At 46.6% G+C, this 13,108-nt stretch overlaps 1 protein-coding gene across 3 annotated transcripts in view; it reads right to left on the minus strand.

Annotated features, from left to right (window-relative positions):
* PHACTR2 (phosphatase and actin regulator 2) overlaps window positions 1-13,108 on the minus strand; it is a 662,085-nt gene that overhangs the window by 124,479 nt on the left and 524,498 nt on the right. For all 3 annotated transcript variants that reach the window (XM_078648997.1, XM_078648996.1, XM_078648995.1), the window contains one exon: window positions 2,307-2,868. In XM_078648997.1, the coding sequence (XP_078505123.1) occupies window positions 2,307-2,868 (562 nt within the window). The remainder of the gene's footprint in view (window positions 1-2,306; window positions 2,869-13,108) is intronic.

Genomic DNA, 13,108 nt, shown 5'->3' on the forward strand with positions numbered 1-13,108 from the left:
TTCGTACGGGAAAAACGCTCCGCACGGCTATTCGGAGCGGTTTTTCCCGAATCGGAATCGGCCCCTAAATGTCGGTCCTGGCATGCTCTATGGTCACCAGCCAGCAACTCCCTGAGGGTGGTGAATTCCATTCTCTTTCGGCACCTATAAGCCGTTATGACATGTTGGTTGGGGTACAAGATGCCTCTTTGTGCCAGCATCAACAGTCAGTAAAGTCATAGGCATGTGCTGGGCAAGGTAAAGAGGGTGGTGGGTCTGATTCTCTAGCAAAGTGTCAGTGGGCTTCGGGGGAATTTGGTGGATTAAAGCCAAAGCCCACTAGAATCCAATGCACAGTGATGAATATTCTCAGAGAATGAGGAAACGGGCTTTGCCGCCATCAAAAAATGGTACCAGCTTTTGGCGCTCTATTGTCCTAGCATCCCCTTTATTTTCAGTATGTCGTTCTAAATTCATTCTTCGAGTGAAGGCTATTGTAGGGGGCTTCACTCTCAAGCCTCCAATGAACCATTTGGTCTTACCTAGTAAGGCAATTTAAGCCTATCAATCCCCACTGGGGTAAGTGGGGCAAGTTATGAAAGCTGGACACACTCTAGAAACAGTCCCCTGGCTTACACAAGAACTGTAATTTCCATCACTGTGTTTAAGTTGCCACGTAACCAATACATGTCATTGCAATATTAAAGCCTGTGACTGTAGATCAGGATGGCCGCACACAACAGCTTATGGGGTCAATGGGCATCTCACTCACAAAACTGTTGCCTTTTCCTCACAAGATCTGCTCTGAGTGGCCCTTCTCTCAAAGTTAAGCTTTACCCTTTGTTAACCAGACTTGACTGAAAGGAATCATGCAACCAAGGAAATAAATATAAGGGCAGCTTGAACATAATCAACAGGTTCTGCTCCTTCCACCTCTTAAACAGCAATTCCTGTATTGCCGCTATAGAATTTGGGTCACTTCTTCTCTCTCACTTCTTGTGCCTTCCTTCCCCTCTCTCTGCCCTCATCTTCTTTATTTATGCTCCTCTGGTCTCTTAGATCCTTTCACCTCTCCTCCCAATCTTCCTGCACATGTGCTCCTTTCACCTCATCAGGCAGGGGTAAAGGAGAGAATGGCAAAACACATTTCACAAGATACAAGAGGGAGAGGGAAAAATTATTCACAACCCTAGAAGCCTCCAGAGCATGGCAAAGCTCCAGATATCACCCGAGGACTCAATGCTAGGGCCCTCCACACCTCTGCCATCCCCAAAAGACGACCCAGGGATTTCCTTATTTATCTGAACAGCTCATCGTATTTGAGTCTTGATTTCAAATTAATCATCAGAATGCCTTCTCTAAACATTCTCGAAAAAGGAGAGAGCTCTACATTCACCATTATGGTGCAACTGAATGCATTGGTATAATCTTCCAATTGAAATTCTGGTAACTGATGTATTTACACCCCCTGCAGAGGTCACCTCCAGGGGCTGCTCCTCTGCTAAGGTGGAGGAGTGTCGCCCCACTCCTCGCAGAGCAGCAAAAATAAAATGATGATAATGTCGTTATCATTTTATTTTTTGTAGATGCAGGGCTGGTTTAGGACGGGGTGGGGCTGATGGCACAGGGGGAGGAGTGGTTTGCACACTCCCTAATGCGCATAACTGTTTGGCCGGCCCTCTTGGGCCGACCAAACAGTCATGCACACTTTGCATGTGTAATGCAGCCTGGTGAGGATCATGCAAAGCTTCCCTGTCCCCATCTGAGAGCCAAACCACGGCGCTCAGACGGATCACCAAGCTGCTTTGTGAATGGCTTAGGGGAGCCGGTTGCTTACTGCCGCCCGGACTGCAGGAAGAAGGAAGCAGAACAAGATGGAGGACTGCCGGCGAAAAAGGTAAGTGGCATCCCCCCTCCCCCAGCCACCTCCGCCCTCCACCGTCGGTCCCTACCAGCCTCTACAGGTCATCTCCTGATACTAGATCAACATGGAAAGACTAAGGAAAACAGTGGCACAGTTGGAAACCCTCAGATTCACATGGGACTTTTTTCTTGCTGTGTGTCTCACCTGCTATACAAATTACAACTAAATTCAGTCTCACATCCTGTAGATACCACAAAAACAGACAAAAAAAACCCATTTCTTTTCTCCCTTTATCTTACCCTTGTGATTGTTTATTCAATGTAACCATACCCTCAGAGCCACACCAAACCAACTGCAGAGGAACTCTGTGCACAGAACAATCCCCAGGGTGAATTACATTGTGGTGCAAAGTTGTAAAAAAGAATTGAATTGGAACAGGAAAAAACGTTTAACGGATTCTTACCATATTGTGATTTCTCCATTGACAGTCAGATAACTCTCTTGGTGCAAATTAATTTTGTGCGTATCAGTTTCCGGTTCCGACAGAAGGAGCTGACCTGAATCCAGAGCCGGCGTGAGAAGGAATGCAGGATTACTAGTCTGTGGATTGTCCTGTGCATCTGACAAAGCACTGAGGTGATTGTCTATCAAAGGATGGGGTTGATCATCTTCCAACCCAGGCTGGTCCACTGGAGACAGAGTCTGCTGCGCGTCAGTAGCAAGTGAGTCTGAATTCAGATGAAGATCCTCTGGTTTACTCTCCTCAGTGTGTATAGCAGGATTGTCTGTTGGCGTTTCTACGACTACTACCACTGTGGGTGTCATGGTGCCCGAGGACACAGGCAGGTTGGCGTCCTCTGCCGGAAGAGAAAGTTGCTTCGCAGGTTTTTTATTTGACTTTGGAGTCCCTGAGGTGCCTGCTTTCGTCGAGGCGTGATCCTTGGAAGCTTTTGTCCGAGTTGAAGACGATGGAGAGGATGACGAGGTCTTGCCCACTGGAGCTTTCTTGGCATGAGTAGAATTGGCTAAAATGGATGAACATGACAAAACTGATTACAATGTGTGAAATGCAAATGTTAACACGCTAGTCAGACCAAGAGGGTAAACCATTTTGACATTGAGCTATATCGATTTTCTAATCAGTACCGATTAATCCATTAATTTGAGCAAAAGGTCTTTGAACTAGGAAAGCTCACAACTTGTGCTTTTCCTTTCATATGTTCTATGTCAGAATTTTACAGCAAATGTAAAAATAAAATGGGAAAAATATGTCCACTGGGAAACCTACGACACCTAATTGCTACCCTTTATTGAAGGGCTTCAAATTCTATTCGGGAGGCAAGTAGAAACTGAGAGTATGCAAACATTACACAAGCAACCAGTGCATTTTCAACATTGGCTCCAACAAAAGATAGAATCATGTCACAATCTAAAGCCAATACTACGTTGAGCGTCGCGTTGTAAGACACGGGCAGGTATATTTGGAAGAAGTTAAAAAAACACTTGTGGGACGCTAAAAAGTGGGTGTCTCTCGTCAGTATTTAAATTCCCAATCCTCCTACTTTACCTATGTTGTTGGGTAAAAAACAATGATGAAGGAGTGAAAGCATGTAGAAAAGAACAGCTAATAACACTGTTTTTAAAATACAGACTGCTACACAAATGTTCCTCTTTCGAAAAGTTGTTAATAACAGGCGACACTATTTCTAAAACTTGTACTCTGAAGAAGTAGGAAAGGGGTTGGGATGCAGTGGTGCTTTTAAATGGGTAATACATAACATCCATGGCTGCAATACCCCGAGCATCAAGGTCATAATATTTCTCACAAAAGTCACATGATTTCTCCCTGAAATATCAGTTTTAAATACAATTTGGAAATTCAACCATTTTTCACCAAACTTCTTCTGAGCTATGAAAAGGCACACATTTTTGTCTCAAATACACAAGTTTTCATTTTGGTATACATATATTCATTCAACCAATCAAAAATCTTCAATGTTCGTAGCCAGGCTGCACACAGGAGAGCTACTTGCAGGTAGCTGGAGAGTTACTCGTTGGAGAAGCTTGGTCTAGTGCACAGCTTTCCAAACTTTTCATGTTGGTGACACACCCTTTTGTGAAAAAATGTTTAGGGACACGGTAACGCGAGGAAGCGCAGTGAGCGAGCCCGAACCACCTATGGTGGGTTTGGGCACCACACCCCATACACACACACCCCAGCCCACACACAAACCCACACACACCACCCCACAGACACACCACCCCACACACACCCCATACACACAACCCCACACACCCAACACTTAACCCCCCCCACACCCCCCCCCCCACACACACAACCCCCCCCACACCCCACCCCACACACAGAGGTCCCGATTCACAGAAGTAACTTAAGACAAAATCCTAAACGTACTACTTTTGGTATTCACAGAAGTTAGGATTTTGTCTTAAGACCGACTTAAGACAGACTTAAGTTAGGATTTTGTCTTAAGTCTGTCTTAAGTTTGTCTTAAGACAAAATCCTAACTTCTGTGAATACCAAAAGTAGTAAGTTTAGGATTTTGTCTTAAGTTAATTCTGTGAATCGGCCCCAGAGACTTGAGGGGCACTGTTAAAGGGTACTAGTGAGGGAATCAGTGGCGGAGGTGGCCTTTCCCTCCAACTGTCTCCCTCCAAATGTCTCCCTCCCTCTCTGTCTCACTCCCCTCTCTAGCTTACTCCCTCTCTAGCTCACTCCCTCTCTAGCTCACTCCCTCTCTAGCTCACTCACTCTGACTGTCTCTCTCTCTCTCTCTCTCTCTCTCTGTCTCCCTCTGTCTCCCTCTGTCTCCCTCTCTCTGTTTCACTCTTTGTCTCTCTCCCTGTCTGTCTCCCTCTGTCTCACTCTCTCTGTCATCCTCCCTCTCTGTCTCCCTCCCTCATTCTGTCTCCCTCCCTCCCTTCCTGTCTCACTCCTCCTTCTCCCCCGATGCAGTTAAGAGCAAGGGTTTCCTAATTGCAAGGAAGATTTTGTTCCTCTGACGAGGCCCTGAGCGGGATAAAGCTTTTTTGGGTGCTGTATGCAGACATGGCCTTTTATCATGGCATGAAGAGGCGATAGCCACTGGTAGGACAAGGCCCTTAATGTAAAGACACGATGTGGACTGAAGGTAGTACTGTGAAAACATTGTACTCGTGCTAAAAAAAATAGAGCAAACACATTTTGCTACTTTTTTCACATATGATAGTGATGTGCGATGTTGCAAACAGTGGCAGTGCGACCTTTCACTTATCCAGTCCCAGATGGGAGGCAGTCATCCACAAACAAACTTAAATCAAATTCATTTCCCACTGCAAAGTGGGGGCGCATGAAATTTGATAATCGTGAAGCAGTAGGAACCAGGGTGAAAAGCAAACCTGTGACCCCAACTCATAAAAGAAAGGTTTGGTGGAGTGAGGGAGGGTTGTTTCTTGCACAAAAGGAACCATGGCACTGAATGTAGTCTATTCCCAGCCCAGATCAGGAAATAAACAAACACTACCCAGTGCTGCTTCTGCTGGTGTTTGCCCACCCAGGCCTGCTAAGAGCCCCTGCAGCTCCACTCTGCCGATTGCCGGCAGAGGTCATTTTATCTCATCCCGCGACACACCACATTACTGTGTCGCGCCACACAGTTTGAAGAGCCATGGTCTAGCGGCATAGGTATGCCTTAGGAACCACCTACACAACCTTCTCAGCAGGGCACTCCAAGTATGCTACAACTGACCTCCTCCTCATAGACAAGAGACCGATGGTCTTGCTGGAGTCAGGAGAGCAGAAACCCCAGATGATATTCGGCCCAGGCACGGTGATGGGCACCCGTGACTGGTGTATCTCATAGTAAGAACCTCGCAATAGATGTTGAAAATTAAACCGCGTTCTTCTGATTAGCCCCTTGGTGCTTGATGAGGTTGAAACGCTGATTGAAGAATACCTGACACGTAATGGTACAAAAGAGGTTAAGGAAGAGGTGGCGTGGGACACGCTCAAAGCATTCTTACTACATACGTATATGAAGAGGCGGCCCAGCTCAAGAAAAGGAGGGAAGCCTTACTGGCTAGGTTCACGCATGTACCTCAGGAAGTGAAAGCTCAACAGACATACCATACTAGGGTGAGCTGGGGTAAATTGACAGTGCTGCTGGGCCAAATTACAGTGAGCAATAGAGTAAATCAGATTCTATCGAGTTTGGGCATACGTTATCAAGAGGAAGGAATAAAGTATGTAAAGGACTCGCTCACAAACTGCGTGCTCGGCAGGCCATGCTCACACGCTATAAATAACAGACAAGCATGGGATCTGCAGAGGAGGCTGCAAAGCTGGAATGCTTCAGAATACTCAACCAGTTTTTCTACAAGGCAGAGGCAGCAGTTGGCCTGGCAGGTAGGTCACGTCTAAGATCCATTAGCATTCCCAAACTTAGCAAGTTCAATGAGTCCGACTTAGAGGAGCCCGTAGTAATAATAATAATAATAATCCACATTTGTATAGCGCACAATCACCCGTTAGGGTCTCTAGGCGCTGGGGGCCGTCGGGAAGATTAAGCAAGCTATTGCCCAGAGTCGCATGGTGCTGGGCTAACCTGCCGCCGGAGCCGGGGATCGAACCGTGATCCCCAGATTCCAGCATCAGTCGCCCTGGCCGCGGCGCCACACCTCTCCCGTAGTGAAGGATGGGGTACTCCGAGCTATCAGAAGCCTTAAAGTGGTGATCCCAGGGCTGGATGGTCACCTTCCAGATGACATTCCCCCCATGTTACTGCTGACTCTCCTTACGAAGATCTTCAATTAATTTGGAGAGCCCCAGGAATAACCCCCCTCTATGGATAGAGCAATATTGCGGATTGTTGAACTGAGCAAGCAGCCAACACACTCCCTCGTCCCCCATTATCCTGGATGCCAAGATTTTTAAGAAAGTTTTGGTTAACTGTCCAGATCCAGCACTGCCTGTCTTGATCCATGCCAATCTGACTTGGCTCATTCAGGGATATGGCATGAGCAATGACATGAAAAAGCCCTTTGCGCTTCATTGACATTGCAGAACGGAAGGGGAAGAACATAATCTTGCTATCATTAGATTGTGCAAATGTGAGTGATTGCGTTGACTGAGGGGACCCCAATCTGTTTCATAGTGTATATAAAAACAAGATATTTAGATAGTCGACCTCTGGGATATGCTACCTGGGAATTAAGTTAACCCCCCCCCCCATCCCGATGCACATGCGCTACTCAGAACCTATCGGACTTCCTAAGAGCAGTCAAGGTCGATCTATCATCATCGCACAATCACACCATATCATGGGTAGGCCAACAGCGGTTCTGCAAATGAAGCTCCTAAATTAGCTACATCAAGACTATACAGGACCTATGTAACTCTTTGTGTGGTGCTGGAAAGACCCAGAATAAGCCATTGACAATGCAATGACCATACCAGACAGCCTGGAATGCTGGTACCTCATTGGTCCGCACAGCTCCAGTTCTTGATAGAGTGGTCCCGGGAGGAGGGGAGTGGCGAGGGCTGGGTGGCGAAATGAGAAACTATGGTGCTTTACTGATCAAAATCTGGCCACTAGCCCCCTAGGGGAGATACGGTGGGAAACTAAGACAGTGCAAATCAGAACCTATGTTGCTAACAAATACCCGAACTGCCTTTAGTGTGTGGGACAAGTATGCATGAAAAAGGGATTGAGGACTACCTTCCTTTGCCCACTCTTGCTTCAACTTCAGAAATTCGACTTTCCCCTCAGGTTTAAAGGGAGCCTAGTTCAAAGTCTGGATAGAAGACAGGTGTTTGAAGCTGAGAGACTTGATCTGGGGGAAAGAGGAATGATAAATCCTTCTAAGTAATGAAAAGCGAGGTTTCACTCTCTGAGTCTGAAAGACTGAATTATCTCCAACTGAGACGTTGGGCCCTGGAGCCCAGGGTTAAAGTGAGGGAAACAAGGGACCCACACAGTTTGAGAAACTATCACCATCACTTACTTCAAGCAAACATTTAGTTTCTAAGCTCCATCGACATTTGAACTCTGTGCACAATGGTCTCAAGTGTCCCTTTCAGCTTTATTGGTAAAAGGAGCTGGTGATCACACTGGGTGTGAAAATGTGGGAGGGCATCCCGCTCAGGGCTAACACGTACCCTAGGCACCAGCACTGCCAAGAGGCAAAATACAAACTCCTGTTCAGGTGGCACTGTACGCCCGTCAGGGTACATACAATGGACAAGGAACATGCTGGGGAGGCGGCATTGGCACGGGTAGAGTCTCACATATTTTATGGCGCTGTCTGAGGCTACCTGGTTTCTGGTCTGAGGATCTAGACGATATTACCCAGGCAAAAGGGAGTGAGGTAGAACGCTGTCCAGAGGGGGTCCTGTTGGCTCAGACGTCACTGAATCGCATTCCAATGCATTGCACAAGAGGGAAGAGTGTTTTCCACATGCTACTGGCACTGGCGTGAAATAACTGAAATTGACACTGTTGGGAAAGGATCAGCATCCATTTGCGGACCTCGGGTACAAGGGCCGTAGCTGCCACAAGGACTGTAGCTGCAGTTGACCTATGGAAATATGGCATACACTAACTTGGATATAAAATGCAAGTTCTGAAAAATGTGGAAGCCGGTAATGATCTATTTAAATAAAGACTACACAGGTCTGACTTATCCCGAGAACCTTAAGAGTAATACCTAGCGAAAATGCAAAATAAGCATTGGTAAAGTCAACAGGTCGTGCCTTTGGGACCTGCTGGCTTTGGCAATACCTTTTGCCATGCTGAACAGAATCGTCGAAGCTGTGCAGCATGACTTAAAAATGTTTAAAAAGCCTACTGAGTCATTTTGCAGGATGTGAACCACATGCCCACGTGCCTACAAAATGGTGAAGCTACTTTTTCCCTTTTTGTTTACGAATCCAAATAAAAAGAAATAACCTGCAAACAATATTTTGGGGGGAAATCGGGTAGAGGAAGCATTACAAGATGGGTGGGCTTGCAGAAGCAACACAAGGAGCTAATGGGACTGAAGCAACACAGGCTGGAAGTATCAAGAAAGGCAAGAAAGATGTTTGGGTAGGAGGGATCAACGTAGAGGGGAGCAAATGATCAAAAGAGAACAACATGGCAAGCAGGGGTGGGGGAGAAAAGCATGAGGGCAAGAAAGAACGAGAACATTGTGGAGCTGGGAGAGTGGAGAAGCACACAGGCGAGAAACCAACTCTGGCCAGAGAGCACAATCAGGTGAGCGCATCCCAGAGGGAGACGGGGAGAAGCACACGGCTAATAGGGAACAGACGCACACTAGGGAGACACCTGGAAAACACAAGGCCCCTTGTAGAGTGCTTAAACAAAAAGAAAAAGTATTGCCTCCAAAGCGAGTTGAAGACGTGCTCCAGGAGAGGGACAAGCAGAGGAAGGCAAAAGAAAGTCCACTCACACTAACGAATAAGAAGCAATCAAATGAGTGACAATTAAGCCAACCAATAGTAAGCAAAGGGCAAGTCCTAAACCCACGCTAAGCTAACAATACATTTCACAACAGGCAGTTCATGTGCTAGCTGGTAGACGAGATCTAAAAAGTAACAGAATAGTAGAGGCAATTATTTAGAAATAAACTGTGACGAGGTTTCACTTGAGTGTTGTAATTATATACTGAAAATCAAATAAAAAATATTGAAATCTAGGTACATATGCAACACTTGTAATGTGATCAGTATGCTTCCTGTAGTGAAGTTAGGTTTGTTTTGCACTCTTGAATATCAATCCAGCCCCATGTTTCATTGCGTAACTCTCAGATCTAGGATCTGCAGCAATGCTTCAGTACACACCGTGCTTGTGAAACATTCCATAGAGGTACCTGAACCACAATGCCTTTCTAGTAACCTGGACAAGTAGATGCAGAACTTTTTTGGCGCTGTGTGGTCCACCCACTAGAGGTGGGCAAGCCACGGTGAGCTGGAGCCAGCTGTGGCATCTGCTATCACCAGTGCTCTAACCTCATGCACAAAGAATTAAAGACATAGCAGTGACCTTTGATGTAAAAAATGAGAGAGTAAGAGCTATGCATATAGTGGCTAAACTGCACACGCAAAATCAGAAGCCCAGGTATCAATCCTGGCTCCTCCGCTTGACCAAATTGTGTTATTCTAGGCAAATAGCAAGCATTCTTTTTCTTCATTGTCACATATAATAAGCACCTTCTAATATGTGAGTTCAGGATGTGCCCTGTAAAAAACTATTTTCCTTCATTTAATAGTCTATAATTTCGTTCTTTTTTATAAAAGGTTTCTAAGCCCCATAGAGGGTAACCGTGACAATTAATTTGCCTATTAGTTCATTAGTGTCATTGTCAGCATGGTGGGGGTTAAACAACAACAACAACAAGGTAAAGGATGGAAAGCTTGAATTAATCTTAACCACTGGCAATTGCTTGAGGCCACATTCTAGTCCATAGTTTTTCGCCCACCATGCCACTTCAGACAAAGGCCTTAAGCAAATTTGTACCGACTGTTTCCCATGGGAATAGACCTTCCCATTTGTCAAACACAGCCCCCTCTTGAAAACCACAAGCAACCCCCGACAGCTTTCGCCCAACATGGGGCTCATCAGTAGAATGCAGCTTGAGTCCTGTGGTACAGTGAGCACAGGACACACAACTGGCATATCTGCGCACTCATGATATAATCTGCAACAATAAAATGGTGATCAATGGAGTGTGTAAATGAATCTCAGTTGCTGGCAATCACTTGAGGGCAAATTCCAGCCCATGGTTTATCACCCACCATACCACTCTAGACACTTCCAACCATCACCTTGTTGAGGTGTATGCCCTAAATGCAATGGGTATGAACAGCTGTGGGTCCTGTGCTCACTGTTTGATCTTCTCAGTCAGCCAGAATTCAGTTGATGGAGCACTGAGAGCAGAGCAAAGTAGTCACAGGCTACAAGCAGGGCAGGACAAGTGGCTGCTATTTAGGAAATATAGCTGATGAATGGCAGTAAAACGATGGCTCATCCTTGCAACTCCTGCCCTTTTCACCTTGCTTCACTCAGGCTACACCCAACCTCAGCAAAAGAGTGAAGACAAGAGCACATAAAAGTGGGAATCCAAGAAACCGAAGGGAAAATTATCAGCCTCTTAATATAATTCACATACCCTGATCCCTACTCATTCCAGAAAAACAAGTTACTGATCTTCGGTAGCACCATTTCTGGCAGACACTCTAACTGCAGATTCCCCACTTTGTGAATCTCACCTAGGTGTGGGAACTGGAAAGTGTAATTGCAATTCCCACGAACGTCAACAGGTAGCATCATACAGCTCTGCGTCGGTTTCGGGGGCAACAATGGTGCAGCTACTACCTCTACCAGCTAATGTCAGTATCTTTCTGATCTCCGTCCATGTTGTCAGATGTGGAGGCAATGCCCCCAATCAACAGGTGACAAGGAGGCACAAACCTGCTCTAGGGGACCAGAACCTTTAACACCTTAACTGCGCCGAACATTCTGCGCTAGTGTGGAACGTTCTATTGCGTGGGCGGGGCCGTGATGGCCAACGGACGTGCGCAGCAATCCACAGGTAGTGCACGCGACGGCCGTTGGCCGTCGCCAGCAGCCATGAGGTTAAGTGCAACATCATATCATGGAGAGCTCTGTGGTTCAGGCATACTTCAGCCACCTCAACCCCTGCTCCTTTCCTACCATTCTCCCGGACAGGGAATCCAAGTGGATGGGGAACTTCACAGAACGCATATTCTCCAGTGCTGCCTTGCAATCAGTCAGTACCTCCTGCAATAGTATTTGCACACCTTGTGAACCAGAGGGGCCTAAATCTTGCCAGCTGTCCAAGAGGATGTCAGGCAAACACTCCAGCGTCTAATCCTCGTCAGCCAAGATACTGCGAAACAAAGTCAGTTCTGACTTAGACACAACTGACTGCTTGGACAGGGCAGTCAGGACCAGTTTGGTGCTTAGGCACTGTCATGTCCTGTGTTTATGTTTATGTTTATAAGGCGTTCAGTGGTCCTCAGCAGACTCCTTACACGTATTATGCAATCTGGTGGGTGTGACTGTGTATGGTTAATAAAGTTTGAGACACAGCATGTGCACGCTGAAGAATAAAGACGTGCAAACCAGAACTCTGTGTGGCGTAGTCTGTTACATGCTCTCGGGTTGGGAAGGATGCTACAGGCGCCACGCCTGGATTCGCTGAATGGCTTTTCGTCAGACGTCCAGCAATCTCTGGTAGAAATGACGTTTGATGCTTCAAAACTGTATGGAGCAAAGGCCGACACTGCCCTTGACAAATGTAGACATTTTAGGAGCGCTGGGCCACTGCTGCCTCCTAGTCCTACCTCTGTCTGTTCAGCATTTCACCTAACAACGACTCCCTTTTTGAGGCTTTGAAAGGGAGTATCAGCAGAGGCAACACCAATACCTGCCTCATTAGCAACAGGCATCTCCACTCTTTAGTGGTCACGCCCAGGGACCCAGCCGACAGAGTTCAGGTTCCAAAGAGCAACAATCTATCCAGTTTCAGCACCATACCCCCGCAGCCATCCCAAAACCATTTTAATTTGCCAATGGTGGTGAACGATTGCCCAGAAGGAGGCACCTTTCACTTAACCAGAGGAAGGAGCATCATATCAGACCAATGAGTGCTCCAGATTATAGAACATATATACTCCCTGCCTTTTCTGTCTTATACCCTAGATATGCTACCCACACCGCAACATCACTCAGAGGACCATTTGTCCATACTCTGTGAAGAAGCTCAAGCTCTTTTGGAAAAGGGAGCGATAGAGAGGGAGCCAGCACTAGATACCAGGACTTGTTGTAACACCTGTTATTTTCTGGTGCCGAAAAAGGAGCAAGGCCTTTGCCCCGTTCTCGATCTCAGTCCCCTGAACATATTTGTCCAGAAGTACGAGTTACTTACCTTTGGTAATGATGTATCTGGTAGAGACGATTCTAGCCGCAGATTCCTTAAGGTAGAATTATCCACAGGCGTGAGACTGGATCCGGAAAACTTTTTGCCACAGCATCTTTGGCGCCGGGGGGGGACGGCACCACGTGACTATACCCTGACGTCGTCCGTGACGTCAGCGAGGATACATAAGTCCCACCCCACCGCGCCTACGTCAGTTTTCTTCAGAGAACTTTTCCACGCCACAACGCGGAGCCATCACAAAAAAAACTGTGAGAATACTGGAACAGTGTGCAAAAAACCCGCTAAACAGAAGGGAAGAAACAAATG

This window comes from Lissotriton helveticus, chromosome 6 (genome assembly GCF_964261635.1).
Source record: "Lissotriton helveticus chromosome 6, aLisHel1.1, whole genome shotgun sequence".
Taxonomy (NCBI): domain Eukaryota; kingdom Metazoa; phylum Chordata; class Amphibia; order Caudata; family Salamandridae; genus Lissotriton; species Lissotriton helveticus.